The sequence below is a fragment of the Lutjanus erythropterus genome, chromosome 21 (genome assembly GCF_056507025.1).
Source record: "Lutjanus erythropterus isolate fLutEry1 chromosome 21, fLutEry1.hap2, whole genome shotgun sequence".
NCBI classification, from domain to species: domain Eukaryota; kingdom Metazoa; phylum Chordata; class Actinopteri; order Lutjaniformes; family Lutjanidae; genus Lutjanus; species Lutjanus erythropterus.
The window spans coordinates 14,951,896-14,970,347 of record NC_139337.1 but is presented as its reverse complement, the minus strand read 5'-3'; the positions used below and the strand labels follow the sequence as shown (position 1 = coordinate 14,970,347).

The window sequence follows — 18,452 nt, the reverse complement described above, 5'->3', positions numbered from 1 at the left end:
TTTTTCGCCTCAAATCTGCGCCTCAGGCCTTTCCATTATTGTAATGCCTTACGCTTCCTATGCGGACTGTGCACGTAACCTTGTGTGTGTGTGTGTGTGTGTGTGTGTGTGTGTGTGTGTGTGTGTGTGTGTGTGTGTGTGTGTGACTAATAGTAATTCTGCATCTCAAAGGAACTGATGTTATTACTTCTGGCTGAGTTGATGGGTGTGAACGCGAGCATGCAGGACCACACACACAGACACACATAGTTTTGACACAGTAAAATATTTCTGCTTTAGAGGTGAATCAAACAGTTGATGCTGTCTGTGGGTTTGTTCTGTTTTGAAATGAGCCTCTCACTGAGAATGATTTGGTTCAACACATTTCCGTGGTGGCATCAAATATCGATACTATACAGGGAGTGAAGCTAATATTTTTAAACACTGGTCACACAGGACCACCAATCTGCCAATTTGACACTAACTCACTAACTTGTGTCTGTTAATGAGAAATTAATAATCCCTTGGAGGAAGCAGATGTTTATAGTAGTTAAATTGCAGGCTTTTGTTTGAAATGTTGGAAATTTTCTACAAGGACTCGCAAATATTATATTTTCTTTTAGGACCAAACATTAATACATTTGCTTAACGTCAATCTTCAGTTGCATTTATGATTTTCTTGCCTTGTTGTCACTTGTGTCTGTCAAAAAGCATAAAAGGAGGTGCAGAGCTAAATTACATTTCCTTGTTTTCTACGTATTTAAGCTATACTTACATATTCAATTCAGTTCAAGATTAATTATCGGCACTTACATCTTTTCTCTTCTTTGACAACCAACCAGGAGTACAAAAACATATTTCCTCACTTTGTTGCATGAGGACCTCTTAGGAAATTAGATTTCTCTGCCTCTGCAAAAGCACTGGAGACAGTGAGTATTGTTTCCATGGAAACAATGCTGGCGCCCAATAATCCGATAATTAATCAAGAGGGGTGATCAGAGGATAGCATCTTCAACACACATACTCAAAGACAAATACCAACACTCACTAGCCGTCTGTATCAGGTACAAAAGGAGCCTTTTTTTTCACTGGCTTTGTTTTACTGGATCATTTCATGGCAGGTAATGTGGAAAATAGGGGTTTGATTTGTATATGGGCACATCAAAACATGCTTTGGTCCTGCTGTATGGCCATCAAGGCAACATTTTCCAGCGCTGCTCCAGCAAAGCTGTTGTATACTGTAATTCTAACAAATGAGCGATAAGAGCAAAAGAGAAGAGAAGAGACTTGGAGAGTTAATGAGTAAGTAAAAGGAAAGTGATGGGAAAATTAGATCAGAGTCCCTACAGGAATCACAACTAAGTACTCTCTATTAACGCACACAGCCACACACATACTGCTAAGGAGACACCCGCAGTCTAATCTAGAGTGTTCTCTCAAAGGCCTCATCTTCCCTTTAGTTTCAGCCTCTGTCTCTCTGCTTGAGAGGAGGAAGCGGATGAAATGACAGAAGTTTTCTCAGAGGAGAGAAAAGCATGTTTCTGCAGGTCATAAACAGCCTCGGGCCAAGTTCTTGCTCAGACAGAAACAAACACACACACACACACACACACACACACACACACACACACACACACACACACACACACACACATACACGCACACACATACACACACACACACAAGATCACATATCTGTAGACACATACATTTTGAATATGTGTTTGCATAGGAGGATTACTTTATGTGTGTTCCCAGTAGCGAGATTTACTGTACCTGTCATTGGGAAGAAAATGTACTTTAATGACCAGGGACCGTAATACCGAAATATCTTATCTTTAGGCTTAAGTTAAGATAGATAGAGTCTGAGATAGGATTTGTCCTATTTAATATTACAGTAGCAAATCCTAACTAATTTTAGGAATCATAATTAATTTACGTCTTCTTAATTTACGTCATTTTATCTTATCCGAGGTTACGAAATCCTAAATACTCAGTCCAACATTGCTGACCAACTTTTATGACTGTTAATGACACCACTTTTCTCATCTCACCAAGCTATACAACTTGGTAACTGTTGGGTTTTCTCATTGAAACATACAGAAACAAAAAGAGGCAGAAAGAACTTCTTCAAGACAGATGAGTTAGAGGTTTTAGGCAACATCTGTAGAGAAATTTACGACTATACTAACTCAGGAGATAAAAGAAAGTGAGTGGACCAACATAGCACATACGGTCTCCACCGTATCCAGCATCCATTGTGTAAAAGCAATAAAAGAGCAGACGTATGGAATAAACAAGTTAGCTGACACAACTTTTAGCTACTGTTAGCTAACATTGCTGTTATCTCATGTTAGCAAACACTACACCGCCAACCCCCAACCATGACCCTTAACTGTAACAAGTGGTCATGCATGCGTACATGTATGCTATTATGCATGTACCACAGGCATTTTTTTTCAAATTATATACATAAAATCACATTATTACAGTTATTTTGTTTCTTAGCAAACCTACCAACAGGCCAGGTCAATTCCAGAAAAACTTAAAATTACTTATTATCTGAAATTAGTGGGGTTGAAAATAACATTTAATGTAGTGGTTGCAAACTGGCCATTTGAGGCCCCGTCTCCCCCTCCCTCCCGCCCACAACATGACATCAAAATATCTCATTTAATCTCACCCACAAAATGATTTTCTTTTCTAGTTTCAGTATAAACTACCCATTTCTCAAGGATCGCATGTCGCTGATATTCTATATCCAGAAAAGAATAGCTTGTTCAATAATATTTCTCTATCTGCAAACACAGTGGCAAAGTGGATTAGCAAATTATCAAGGGATATTTATGATCTGTTACATGAAAAAGCTAGAGTTTTCGCCGCACACTCTGTGGCATTTGATGAAAGCACAGAAAAAATCAGCTATCCATTGTCATCAGTAAGGACCAATTCAAAGTTACAGAAGAGTTCCTGAGTTTGTGTCCATTGCTCAGCAAATGTACGATAACATTTTTCTATTCTATAAATATAAATTTTATATTCTGTATACTTTCTGTTTTCAGTTAGGAGTGGAACAATGACTTAGGAACTGTTCATCTCTAATGGCTTTTTTTTTTTTTTTCCTAAATCACATCTTTTTTTCTCTGTTTGGTAACCATGGTCTTGGACCCACTGTGAAGGGAATGAGGTTATGAAGAGGTATTCAGGTGTTTGGGCTCTATCAGATAAACAAAGCCTTTATTCACCACTTCCTTTCCTCCATCCACACTTTTTTTTACTGCACCTGCTTATTCACTTGGGTTTTGTAACAAAAACCCTAAGGAAATTACAAACTGGCATTTTGAGAGTAATGCCGACAATACAAACATGCATAAAAAGGTTGATGAATTATCCCTTCCGTCTAGAGCTATATGTCCCTCTCTTAGAATATATACATATAAATACCACCACAAATATATAGTTGTAACTGCACAGACAGAAGCACATTTTAACACTTGAAAATAACACACAGCCAAAATAAGTTTTGCCAAAGAGCAGAAAGTTGACTCCAGAACAAATTCACATCTACAAGCCTGGAAATATTTTACTGTATAATGTCTTAGCAAAGAATCATCTGGCATTACAGACACACCCAGAGCAGACACAGGGCAACATGGGTATCATATTAGAGTCTTATTACGGAACATACCACCAGTGAAATATCCAACATTAATTTGCATTTTGGCCTTGGCGTGATCCACCAACTCCTGAGAAAAACAAATATCTGGGTCTCATGGGCTTGTTAGATGTTTGCTTCTAAATTAGGCTCACAGTAATTCCATCTCTCTGCCATTTTGTGCAAAACAGCTAATGAAAAATGAAATGAAAGCTGCAAGCTAGGGTGCTTTTTCTTAGTGGAAACAGTAGCATAAAAAAACAGAAAATAGTGGTTAATGAAGCTCTAAATAGAAGAATATTTACTGGGGTTGAAGATGTTTGTGAAATACACTGTCGTTAATGCATCAATGTTAAAGTAATACACTTTATACACTAAATAAAAATATAAACACTTTATTTTTTCTTCCATGAGTTGAATTAAAAGATCTAGGGCTTCTTCTATGCACACAAAATGTGTATGTCTCTCAAATTTTGCTCACAAATTTGTTAAAATGTTAATGGGCACTTCTCCTTTGCCAAGACCATCCATCCACCTCAGGGTTTAATATTTTTCCAAAAATGAGACATTTTCTACCCTGGGAACCGAGGCTCTCTAACCCAAGAAGCCTGGGAAACGGACTTGTTTTTAAAGTATAGTTTCAGCTACTGCAAAAACACACTGATCTTATTTTTAGGAGAAATGTGGGTTTCAAACCAGACCACTTTAGTGTCTTATCTGGTTGTGTTAATAATTATTTAGCCATAAGAACATCATTTCAACACTATTCAACATAATAATGATCATAATATAAACTGCACATACTGCATGTAGCTTGACCTTCGCTACAACTGAAAGGATGAAATGCCTGTAATCTGTCACTGAAGTGATATTTTATAATTCCTCATAGTATGAACAAACAAAATTTGTTACGGTAAATAATTTGTTGTCGTTCTGTTAAGCTTAGACAGATTCTATGTTCTGTTTGCGCCCAGAGGCTGCTGCCGTGACAAAGCAGAGGGCTCTACCCATGTGCACTGCAATGTCAGGCTGTAGGCCTGAGCAAAGCTGGTGGCAGAAATTGTGCTGTGTTAGTCTAAATTAGATGTTAGAGCCACAAGCGACTGTCCTAAGTGTGTTCATGGCTAAAAGTGTTTGAATTTATGCCGCTTTGTGCTTGCTAATCAATTAATTAAAGTGCTCAGTTTGCTCTAACAGTGCATGCACAAAGCTGTTGAGAAAGTAAATGGGTCCACATATTTTCCAAACATATTCCTGTCTGTTCTCAATATTCTAAAAACATTCTTCTTAGTTTCCTGTTTCTGGGAATCCAGTTTCCGTATAAAAAACCTAATCCACTTGATGGGTGTCGAATGCAGAGATGCTGATTCAAGCACCCCCCTCACTCAGGAGGTCAGAAGTCATAACTGCCCTTCTCTGCCTCTGATTGGCTTACCCTGATAATCTTACCCTAGAGGAACCCATAGAAGAAGTCTTAGATTTTTTACTTAAACTTATGAAAAATGGGAGCAAAAACAAAAGTGTTGTGTTTTTGTTTTTGTTGAGTGTATTTAGATGAGGTGGCAAAGTTACAATGCGACCCATTATGAGTAACAGCTAAGGGTCATACCACTTTACTATATACTATAAATGTATGTCAACCTTAGACGGCTGAAAAGTTAAATGGGTTAAAAATCAGAAGTGAAATGATCTGTATGCTTCCAGCTGATGCCTGATTATGTGTCTGAATAAGCCTAAACAGCTTCATAAAGAAACTACCCCCGCTGGGAAAAGAAAAATAGATTGTGAAGTCGCTGTAAGATCCTCTCTTTTCTCTCTCTTCTTCCAAGTGTGTGCGCATCGCCACGTCTCTCCCCACTATATTTGCCATTAAGAGGGACTAAGCATTTCATTACAAGTCTACTGAGCTCCCACTGTGTTATTGAAGCCAGAAGCCACTGTGGCTTTCTTTCTTAGAGATACTAATAACAGAATCAAAGGAGGGAGCTTGTGTTTGAGTGTGCGAGTCTGTGTTTATGTGTCTGTATATTCTAGTAATACTGATGTAATCGTAGGCTCAAGCCCAATTAGCCTAGAGGGTAACTCTGTAATAATCCCTACCCCTGGGCATAATGGCCTATTAAAGCAGCAGTGGACAGAATAAATGAGTGTCTTAGGAAAGAGAAAGAGAGGGGGAGAACAAGAAGGAGAGGCGGGAAATGCGAGGAAGGAAAGGGAGGGAAAGAGAGGTGGTGGGATACGAGGAGGGAGAGAAATGGAATGAAAATGGCCACTTGTTGAAAATAAAGTTTCATTTCAGTCTTATTTTTAACCTTAAAGGGACAGTTCATCCCAAAATCAAAAAGAGATGTTTTTCCTCTAACCTGCGGTCCTATTCATCCATCTAGATAGTTCTGGTGTGACTTGTGGAGTTTTTAAGATATCAGCTGCAGAGGTGTCTGCCTTCTCTCCACTATAATGGAACCTGATAGCACTCGGCTTGAGGTGCTCAAAAAAATACGATTGAAAATTTCAACAGTAATGTCATGATTCAGTTACTCGAGATAATCTGTAGACCTTGTTGCAAGCAGTTTCATGTAAGAAATATTTTTTTTCTACTTGAAAGGAAGTAGTTCCACTAGATTCTATCATAGAAACAAAATAGTTCCTACATGAAAATGCTCGCAACAATGTCTGTGGTTTATCTTGAGTGACCGGGTCATGATTTCTGGAAAGAAATCAACAAGCTGTGTGCCATTACATTAGAGATATCTTCAAAAGTCAGCAGTATTTTTACTTAAATACAAAAACTTAACTTTTATTTTGTTGACTGGCAGGTACGCCGGAGAAATCAGAAAAATAGGATCTTCTAGCGACAGCTTCAAAACATCTTTCATGTGTTTCATTAGCTGGAAACCCTCCTCTACCACCGGACTGCTTATTAGTGTTGTTGGGCTCAAGACAATGTCAATACGGAGTCTGTGGAGAGATGAGATCTAACCCAGACCAAGAGGAATATCTCAGTTGAGACAATCCAGTTACTGTGCTAATACTTTAAAAGTTCAGACAGCAGGCTTGGGTGATTGGATGAATATATCGGCTATGGGTGATTGGCCATCGCCAGTTGGGTTCTTTTTTGGGCAATCATTTTTGCCAATAGCCCTAATTTTATTTTGCAAATTTAATGGTCTCTCTTCAAAGAAGGAGCTGGATCTGTCGCCCAGGGACAGACTCTCATGGTGGTGCAGCACACAACCACCGAGCTGAAAAATGAGTGAGAGAAAAATAGCAGTGAACTAAGGATTTATTTAGACCAAACCAGAGTTGGCAACAGTTGGAACAGACTAATCGAGACAACTTTTGTGAGTTTTATTTTCTTTTTCTGTCGAGTTAGGCTAAAGAGTGTTTTGAAATTAGTTAACAAGCTGGTCTTAATTTGGTACAAGAGAAACTTGGATTCAGAATTGTACATTTCTGTTTAGTAAGGGAAAATAGGGGTAAGAATATTTCCTCTCTTGACATTTTATTTTGTTTTGTTTTTTGTATCAGTGGTAGTAGCATACCTCACACACATCTCCCATTTGAAACTCCATACACACACCTGCACAGAAATACAATCACTGGTTACTGGGCTGATGGTGGCCCACTGGAATGTTTTAACATATCAACCAACCAAAAAAGTCAGCATTGTGGAATTACGTCAAAATATGAGCAAAAGCTGTATAACCCATGTTGCTAGTCTGTATCACAGAAGATCCTTAGATGACATAAGACCCCATAAGTAAATGGGGTTAAAGTAAATTTGAGACAAAAAAAAAAATTAGCTTAGTATCTGTGGACAAACTCACCTGACAATAGGTCTACCCGGTTGTTGCTGGTTGCTTGCGTCACATTGATGTGAACCACGACTTTGCTGTCTTCGAGGGATATCTCCAGGGTGCCGTCATCGAGATTACTGAAGAGGAGAAGCCCGTCAGGGTTCCATGTACGAAACTGGAAGCTCACGGATATTGTGTTGTGATTGGCCCGACCTGGCAGCTGCAGGAAGCTGGTGGCGTTAAAAAAGACTGGGAAGGTGTGGGTCTCCACGCAGGAGAACGACAGGTTGCGCTGTCGAGACAGATTGAGACAGAGAAAGACACCAACAAAGAGAGATGATAAGAAGTTATCAACCGATCTTCAAAAAGAAAAATCAAAAACAAAGCTAATCCCTTGAATGTGGGCTTGTATGTGAAGTTGTTTGAATGTTGTAAATGCCCCAGCACTTCAGGAAATCATGTATTTATTCACCAGGCTTTTGTTGCTTTGAATCTAGCTTCTGTATGTTTATCTTCAGATGTTCCTGATTGAAGCTCGATTCAAAGACTGATGTTGCTTGTAGACATTACAAAAAGTCTCTCTTTTTGGCTCACCCTGTCTTTGAAAGGAGGGCTGAATGGTAACCTGGGTGATGTTTGTGTGCTGGAGGAAAACAAACACTATTGTAGAGTTTAGGCACTAATTACCATTGAGCTTCTCCAACCTTGTGCTGTTAATCAAATCATTAGCAAACACTCAATGTTGAGCTGCCTTACCAACTAAAGATGATTCCTGATTGCCTCTGCCTATGCGCGTGTGTGTGTGTTTCTGATATTTGCGAGCAGATCTGTTTTGATTAGAAATGAACGGCTGCGTGAGTCATCAGAGAGAATTAGAGGTGCAGCTTTAACGAACTTGATTAGTGCCTCCATTTGTTCAATCAGTTCACCAGAGATCGAAGAAGATACACTGGCTGTCCTCTATTGAGGAAAAACAGGAGATGAGGAGAGACGAGAGCACTGAGACTCTGAGTCTATTGAAGGCTGTTCACTGACTAATTTTAAGGATGGCAAAACGCTTAATGTGCTGGAGTTGCATCCAGGGTGGCGTGCATTTGATGAGGAGAAGAAGGAATTTAATATGTTCCTTAATCTGCTGAGAGTTACAAAAACAAACACAAGTCTGCAGTCGTTGCAGTGAAATTCAGTCTTTGTTGGCCGCAGTGAAATGGCAGCCATGATATCAGGCAGGAGCAAAAAGACAGGAGGCAAACACACAGAGAGGCCACTGATGGGTCAGTTGTATCTGATTAATTATGAATCCGTTCAACCATTTTGGCACGGTGAATAATTTGCCCCCTCACTCAGGTCAGATACTGAGTTAGTGTGACAATAATGAGCTTGTTCAGTATTCAGCTGCCTCTATAAGCCTGTTATTTCAAGCTCTTTAGATTTACACATTTGCAAACATATTGTCTTGTGTTCATATACAGTATATGTGGATGTACAACCCCAATTCCAAAAAAAAAAGTGGGACATTGTGTAACATGTGAATAACAACAGAATGCAATGACGTGCAAACACTTTTTCAGGCTGAATTCAATTGAATACAATACAAACCAATTTATGAAAACCTCTTCATTTACATGTTATTCGATGTCCTAACATTTTTGAATTTGGGGTTTGTATATGACAGCGTCTGTCAGGATGCACATTTCCCTTACAAAGCTGGAGGTGTCTAGCTTCTTTCGGCGGGCTAGGTCTGTAATGTTGTCTCCGTTGTAGTTGATGCTCTCCATGCAGCCTTTAAAGTTCTTCCTTCCTCCTCCCACTGGCTTCCCACTGTACGGCATCCCCCCAAAACTCAGCTAGAGGAAAACGGAGAGAAAAGAGTTTAAAAGAGATGTAAAGTGGGAAAAATCAAATCAGGACTTCCTTTTCCTCTTTCTACTGATAGAACACAAAGTTACATGAATGGAACAAGAAATTAAAATGTTCTCCTCTGTCATCCTTGTTCAGCTGTTCCCCACATGAACAGGGATGACTGTAGCAACAGACAAGGTCTAAAACTGCAACAAAGCCTAAAATAGGTTTAAAAACACATTACAAATAAGCCTGCTACTGTTCAATTTCTATGGCTAATTTCATGTCATAGGAAAAGAAATCATCTACTATTTTTGGTAAAAGCAGTCTTCCAGACGTGGAGTAAAAGACATACACTTTCCTTTTATGAACAACATGAAATGAGAGCCACAGATTTATATGTGGTAATGGGTGTAATTGTGTTAAAATGGCAACTTTTTTTGCTTTGTTAATAAAGTTTTGGATAATGTTGGTCTTTTGTGTGTAGACAGCCCGTCCTCACTCCCTACATGCTAAATTTGGCAGCATGGTCAGTGGCCCTATGTTTCAGAGTATGACGCTGATGCTCGTGTCATGTTTTATGTGTCAATGAAGTCAGGTGACATATTATAAAGTATGGATGGGAATCTCTTTGGCATCTCACAATTTGATTCAATTTTGATTTGGAGGGCTCGGATTTGATTGTAAAACAATTATTGATGCATTTTGATACATCATTTTTAATTTATGTTCATATATTTTTTTTTCTCACTGCATAACTACTTACTACTTTTAGAGAATTCATTCAAAGTTGAGATCTTATTAACTTACGTAACATATGTAAATGATGTAACATACTAATTTTAACCCAAACCATTTTCTTTTCTGGAATCTAACCAAGTAGTTTTTATGACTTTTTTTTTTTTTATCTACCTGGGTGTTGCACATTTATTATTGTTAACTTCATTGCGTCATAGTTTGAAGTGTAGTGCACTGACCGAGCTGTCGTATGTGAAGAGCTGGGAGTGAGCAATAAAAATATAAGGGCAGTATGACAAAGCTGTCATGTAAACTTAACAGTTTTTAAAGTATGATAGCAGAAAATTAGGCTAATGACAAACACTGCAGTATTACCTGTAGGCCAGTAGTGTGAATGAATGCAAAGAAGGATGGAGCAGGTCTGATCCACAGTCACTCCTCTAATGTTTTATATAAGACAAACAGTGTTACGCACAAACTAAATCCTGGGGCATTTGGTCTGCTTTACAAGGGTAACACTAACGGATCTAATATCACATTTTTTCTTAACCAAATACCTTGATATCAGTATACTCTTGACATATACATCACATTTATTTATATAATATGACTGCCAGAGCAGTGGGAGACAGCATTAAAGGAACAGATGTGATGAGAGCAGAACTGAGGCGAGGAGATGGAGGCTAATAAACAGGCATCTGGTGGCAAACGCTGAAGGACACAGAACTGATGAAAATGTAAACTATGTTTCATAATTTTCTACAGTTGTACATGTGTTTCTTTTTTTTTCAGATATAGCTCCGAGCTCCGAGGGAAGCCAAGATGATGGAGGGCGGTGTGCAATTACCAGTCGATATGTGTCTGTCTATCTGTGAGCGTTTGTGTGTGTGTGTTTGTATCTGTCTGTGGTGACGCTCCAGCAGTCTTAGTAATTACTGCCAAGGGTAGACACAAATGCACCCGGATATTTAGTCTACAGGCTTAAATGGGAGCAGAAAATGGACAGGCGTGCACGCACGTACACGGAAACAAACACGCACTCAAAAAAGATGGAGTGTGCGGACTAGATGGAGTTCAGTGGTACACTTTGAGTAAAAGCTGGTCACAATTTTGCTATCTGTGGAGAGACTCAGTCAGCCAGTAACACTGCTGGGATGCATTTAGGGTTCACCACACACACACACACACACACAGAAACACTTACACAACCTCCTGGTTTGCCCTGTTGTACAGATTTCCCTAAAGATCCTTTAATTCAACAGCTTCAGTTTAATTGGACTGTGGTTTGTCCTGCCCCATTTCTCAGTATCCTACTTAACACTAGAACAGAACATCCATATCAGTGATGCCTGCTAAAGGTCACATGCTCATACACAAACATACCAACACACACATACACACACACAAACACATCCATACACTCGTACTTGTAATCTCTGTGTACACATTCACACACTCTCATTACCCACAAGTGAGTGCATTTCATGCGCATTATCCATTCCAAAATCAATTTCCTGTTTTAAGTATTATTAGCTGAACTCTTTGCATTCCATTACAGACTGACATTAATTATGTGAGTTTTATGGATTAGCATTATAGCACAGAGCAAAACCAATATCTAATTTCCTGTGTGGTATCAATGCTCTGTGCAGACTGAGGAGGCCAAGCTACCAGCAGTGATGAGTAGTTATTTAAAATGCAGTTGCAAAAAGGACAGGTAGAAACAAGAAACTAACAAGAAGCTGAAGAAAACAAACACCATCATAAAGAACAAGTATTAATAAGTAATGGTGAGACAGTGTCTCTCACAGGTCTGAAGTGATCAGACAGCCTTGTTGAGACTCCCAGCAGTTTGGGTGTGTTCAGATTTTATCTGAGAACTGCTGTATTCTATGCTGAACATCAAAACTGCCCAAGGGCCCTCAACCAGAATTCTCACTCAGTTTTCCAGAGGACTTACCTTCACCTCCAATCATTAAGTTCTATAGTACAAATACACAACTCAAACATTGACAAAATGGAGCCCGCAAGGTAGTTCAGACAAACAACTCAAGTCCACCGCTACACTCAACATGGCATACTCCTCTCTTTGCAACATATACTTCAGTGAATCAGAACTAGTCATTCAAAGACTGAAGTCACACAATAACACAAACAAAAAAACTGACTGAGTCAGTGGTAGACCAGCGACTTGTGCATTGTGCAAAGTACAATTATTGTTTTTGCTGAAGGAGCCTGGATGCTTTGGAGAGAGAAATATGTGGCTTATATAATGGTGGTGTCCTGTCAGAAAAGGGTATCTGATGGAAAGGAAAAGCAGTGAAAATATTCCAAATCTAGTGTGCACATAAACTAATAATCTTTTTGTGTGTGTGTGGCTATAATACATTTTGTTGGTGATCCACAGCAGTACATTTCTTAGCTTCTGTGCCAGTCCTCCTCTCTGCTTCTCCACACCACCTCACCAAACTGTGGATGTGCAGACTGCCGTCTACTACAGGTATATAAGGATAAGTACCTCATACCACACCACTTCAAATAAACCACACAATAATCATGATCATTAAAAATAAATTATTGATATCATGTTACTAATACACATATAATAATACTTTTTGTCATAATCAGACCAGCTTCCGATCCACAGCGTCGGTATTTGACTATCTGGGAATGAGACTCAACAGTCAATCCAATTCAAAGCCGGTCTGGGTTGGAAGCTGGCTCTGATTGGTTGTTTTTGCTTAGATGTGATGGATTCTTGCTAATGCCATTAGGAAAAGCCAGAGGAGCCTCATTTTCAAGTTACCAACTGTTACCAACTGTAGCTTTAATCATATTAAAAGTATTTTTTGCACATATGAGCCAGCGCTATCTGTAAAAATGTACAGCAAACTGAAAGAGGAGTTGTGTAGGCACAGCCCTCTACCAGCTAAAACCACCAAAACTGCCTTATGTTTGCAATAAGAAACAGTCTGAACAGGTGGAAATGCAAAAGCAATTTCATGCCAAAATTAGCCCCAAAATTGTATTGCGCCATCTAATCAGCACAAACACAGCATCAGCTGTGCCACCCATCCACCTTGGCACAAGCTGGTTTGTTTGGAGCCAGAAATTTATCAAATAGACTGCTTTTCTTTGCCCAGGGCCCTCTATGTAATATAGGGCTAAGCAAATAAACTCGACATAAACATTTGCTTCTCTAAAGTTAAATGAGAATTCCCTGAACTAAGAGTACATTGTAGCTGCCCACTGTACTGGGTGGATACTTAACAAATGAACTGACTATTGTAGACAGAGAAAGTTAAGTATTCTTCCTTTAAACTAAAATGAGTTTGTTTGTTCTTCACACAGTATCCAGTCACCTGCATAACAAGCAGCTGCTCTGGACTGACACACACGCATTAGTGAGACAAAGCTGAGGTAGCTGAATAAATGAGCTGACATTTTAGTTATTCAATTCTTCCATGGTCTACCAGTTCTCTTTTCATAATAGAACTCACCCATGACAGCTGTTGAATCATTTGGCACCCGAAGGTTTTGTTATTAACAGGATGTTAAGCTGATATGTTTTATAAAGAAAGACATTAAGTGTATGTTTAAGTGGCAAACGTGCTTTGTACAGCTGTGTGCATGGCATATTTCTTTGTCACCTCCTGTGTGAGTGTTTGGACATGTACTGTATGTATATTATTATGTGTCTGTGTTCTTCACATTCATGTCTGTATACTTTGCTTCTCACCTCATAGTCCAAATCGAGGTGGTCAAACTCTCCGTTTGTCCTGAAGTGCTGAGTGTGTCTGTCCAAGGTGAAGTTGACATTGCGACGGTAGCGCTCAATCACCACCGAGTGCCAGTGGTTGTCGTCCAAGAGACTGCCAGTGGTCACAGAGGTATGGCCCAGGATAGAGCCATATTGATTACTGCCTGTAATTAACACACCATAATGATATACACTAAGTTACAATACATAGACATTGAAAACTGCACAGTAAGTAGATCATTTTGATGAGCTAAAAATGAAATTAAACAAGTTGGGTTTTACTTTGCCAGCTAAACTCTGAAAGCTAAAGAGCAACACTTGAAATATTAAAGCGGTTTTAATATTCTCGGCAGCTTAACAACCAATGAACACAGCATTTATTATTTATAATTGTATTAATCCATTTTCTCTGGCAGGCATTTGCCAAAATGGCCAGATAAAATTCCAGTCTTTCATGAAAGGGAAATTGACTACACCTCGTCCATGGGTTTCCTGAGTGTGCTTTGTGCAATTATATATACAGCAATTACACCTATACATTTCATAGTTTTGAACAGGATTACAGGTTGATTCAGATTCAGAAGACATTGCATACATTGCATTTGTGTCACATGTTTACAAATCAAATTATTGTTACTCAAATTAGAATACAATTACAAGAGATTTTGGTACTCTTTTTCCAAAAGTAACACCACTGACATCTCTTAAGCAGCCTAGTCATAATCTTAACTTAGTTATAACACTGGGTACTTGAAAGCCTCACTACAGTTACTCTGTCTGTGCTGCAGTAAGGCATCCTTAAAGGTTACGCCGACTCTGTCAGCACCACAGCTGGTCGACAGTGAGTGATGCTCCACTCCCTTATGGATTGTTGTGGCTGTTGTTTACAGTGTAAAGGGTAGAAAGCTGTGCCGGGACACTTTGTCTTCGCTCCAAGATAATGTTATCTTGACAGACATGCCATAAATTATGATTACAAAAGTTCAGGATTATTGCCAAGCCTATAATGAAGGTATTATTCTTTTGACCTGTTGAGGTGCTGCAAACACAACCAGTCGAGTGTAGCTGCATGTATTATAGGAATAAATTTTAAATCCAAGGATCAGACACCTGGTATAGCTTTGGTTTAGACACATAATTTGGATATTTTATATACAATATTTCACTACTGCTTGACTTGTACTTTGGGTGATATGTTTTTTTTTTAAACAAACACATCTTCTCTACAAGTTTGAGTATTATCACAGGATAAAACATGTCTACAGTTGACCTTTCCTGAGTCCCACCCCTTTTAGCTCTGTGCTCCAATGAGAGTTGAGCAAGCTCGGTCCTTTGGCAACTTCTCTGCTTTCCTGTATCCTGTACATAGATATGCTATATGGGCTCGTCTATGTTGAATGAAAAAACACATTTTGAGGATGGTTAAAAGAAATCATTGGGAGACTTTGAAAGCAAATATAATACCTGACGCCATGACAGCTACATCAAGAACATTGTGTGCATTACTTTACTCTGATGAAATAAAATGACATGCATGTGTTGCCTACCCAGGTTTATCTGCAGCAGCAGCTTGGCCTTGCGAAGCTCCAGGGTGATGTAGTCTCCCTGCTGTCCTTCCCCATGGAGGATCACACCCTCGCTCTCTGCCGTCTTGAACCTCAGTGCAATCACATCCTTAATGATCTTCATCTTCTTTACCTGCAGAAATGTGAACAAACAAGATCAACCCCACATATGTGTTTAACACCACAGGTGGTTAATTGTTTCCATATTTCAAAAAACTGTAGAAAAAAGTAATTAAAAAGAACTTTATTTACCTTATAAACTTTAGAACTTCAATACAAAACAAGAATGTCTGCTCATAATGTACATGAAAATTATTTTATTTATATTTTTTTTTATTTAGCCTTTAGCTAGAGGTTTAGTCAAATAGTCAAAAAAATAGTCAAATAATCAAAATAGTTTAGTTAAATAGTCAAATAACATACAGCAGAAAATTAAGGTAGTAAATCCAGTACCTTAAAACGATAGGAGATTACACCCTGTCCATCAAAGTTGATCACCCCCGCCCCTATAAAAGACATAAACAGACAGAGACGATGCAGATAAAATAGATAAAGAGAGGGAAAGAATAAACACAGAAAGACAGAGAACAGCATGAAGACAGAGATAGTAAAAGACAGATATAAAAAACAAGATTGAAAGGGATTAGTGATTAGATAAGTAATTTGCAGTGGCAAACAGGACAAACTCTTTAATCCCTAATTTACAAAGACCATATACTAAAGCCTGCATTTTTCTATGACTGGGTAAAGAAATCAGTATTCAATTACAAAATTATTACAAAAAGGAAAAAGAAAAGATTTGCAAAGCTGCCAAGTTAGATCAACAACAAAGCTTTGTCAGGTGTGCTATTATGCTAATACAGTAATAGCTGAACAGGTGAAGGGCCTGTGGAAATAATCTAATATCTTCTGGCTGTACTCGCCATCTGAATGCATAAGATGTTTATGCATTAAAAATGTCATCTTTACAGACATTTGCTGTAATAGAAGTTTTATTGTTTTAAATGATATTGTACCCAATAGGCCTTTTTGACACAGTATAAAAACCACAGGTGTAATAATAAAATTAATGATGCTACTGTGTGTTTTGTCTACTGGAAAGGCTCTGCTACTCTAAATGGAACATGACCTTAATTCACGTCATTGTTTAAACCTGTGTTTACCTCCTATTTCAAGGGTCGATTGAATTGAGGCCTTGTTAATGCAGTAGTGCCTGTGCTTTTTCTTAAGGCGACAAGTGAGTCAAAACTTCTGGTGTAACAAAGAAAAATGTTTACAGGATGTTGTTGGTCTACTGCTGCCTCGATTGGTTTGTTACTTTGTGTTATAGTGTGACTTCAGTGTTTTAAAAGGATAGCTCAGATTCAGCGAAGACACACAATAACACAAACAAAGTGACAGATAGAGGAAGTAATAGACCAGCAACTCCCATGTTCTGTGAGGTAAAATGACTGATTTTACCCACTAAGTTTTGTTGTTTTGAAGGGGGCGATATTTGCTTTATATAGCAGCAATTTCCAGAAAAGGCTGTCTGAAAAGAAGGTAGAGAGTTGAAAGTATTCTAAATATAGCAAACACTTAAAGTGATATTAATTCTTTTTAGGTGGACCTTTTTTAAGTGCCTAAAATACCTTTTGTTCACCTTTTGGGTCAGCAACAACCCTGCCTAGGGGCAAGCCGATCACCATATACTGTAGGTAAAACACTGACTATCAAAAAACACCCCAAACCACCCCCATGTTAAATAATCCAAACTATCCCTTTAATTACTTTAATATTTGACATATAAAACAGATACACATAGACCCTTTTACACAAGCAGTTTTGATCACTTCCTCAGACCAGCAAAGACTTTTACAACTTTGGTGATTTGGTGCTAATAAAACATTTAATTCAATGTGTGCAGCTTGATAAGTCGTCCAGATAACTGGGGGAGACCAAAACACCTATTGCCACAATATGCATGCTTTCCGCTGATGTCAGCTGTAAAAGGGTCAATATATGTAAACAGTGGTGCTGTGTAAAACACTGTTGAACATATTTAATACATATTTTCTGTCGTATTGCCATTGTCAAAGTGTAAGGTTTTTGTTTTTTTTTTACACATGGGCACTTTTTAAAATTGGGCACATGGGCTGAATGAAAAGATGTTTGACTTAAGAATGTGTGAAACAATGAAAAACAATTGCAAGAAGTATTGAAAGTAGACACTCACCAGGTGTTTTCACTTATTTTTACTGATTAGCAGTGGGCGGAGCCAAAACTCAACTTGCGGTCTAATCAACCAGAACTGAAAACATCTGTGTGGGTGCAGGCCTTTAATTATAATATACTTTTCTACAGGTAAAAAAAAAAGCTACATTTATTCTTTGAATTTAACAAAGGCTGGTCTTACAAAATATCTTCAGTTAATAAGCACCAGGAAATGTACAATTTACACTTCAAAAGAGATATTTTGCATTAAAAAATAAGGCTTTAAATGTAAAGAAACAAGATGAAGAACAGGGGCAGGATGTTCATATCGAGAAGACAACAAAAATGCAGTGCCTGAAGCCCTCTTAAATCTTACTATCATCTCCTTAACTGTTCAAGTGGTTAGCTGAGAGTGAATATGGGTTTGTGTCTGTGTGGTGTGATTGGTAAGAGAAGGTAGAGTGTACAGGATATGATATGAGAGCAGAGCTTGCAAAAGATCGGATCATCTTATATGCAGACACACTGATGCGCAGTCACGCTGTCTCACTTTTTCATGCTTTCTGTGTCACACACACACACACATACACACACACACACACACATACACACACACACACACAACTATGTCAAGTCTGTCCTTTCATGATAAACACCTGCTGAGGGGGTTTGGATAAAATTACATCTGTTTCCTTTGTTCCAACTTCACTACTTCCCAAATGATCCCATGCTGCTTCTCACTGGGTAGAAATACATCTTTCCATCTCTTTTGTGGCTTTATACTTCACTCTTGTTCTTGCACTAGTTCTTGCTTTCTCTTCCCACTTTCATCTTTCTCCATTACTCCCCTCTGTTCTCCACTCTTTTTCTTTACTTCCCTCTTTAGTTCCCCCTCTCTTTTCCATCACTTCATCACTCACTTT

General features: G+C 38.6%; 1 protein-coding gene across 2 annotated transcripts in view; it reads right to left on the bottom strand.

The window, feature by feature from the left end:
* cntnap2a (contactin associated protein 2a) overlaps nt 1-18,452 on the bottom strand; it is a 421,874-nt gene that overhangs the window by 178,092 nt on the left and 225,330 nt on the right. For both annotated transcript variants that reach the window (XM_084710438.1, XM_084710437.1), the window contains exons 5-9: nt 15,790-15,842; nt 15,319-15,469; nt 13,751-13,935; nt 9,135-9,278; nt 7,462-7,723 (exon numbers count right to left, since the gene is read on the bottom strand). In XM_084710438.1, coding sequence (XP_084566564.1) covers nt 7,462-7,723; nt 9,135-9,278; nt 13,751-13,935; nt 15,319-15,469; nt 15,790-15,842 — 795 coding nt within the window. The remainder of the gene's footprint in view (nt 1-7,461; nt 7,724-9,134; nt 9,279-13,750; nt 13,936-15,318; nt 15,470-15,789; nt 15,843-18,452) is intronic.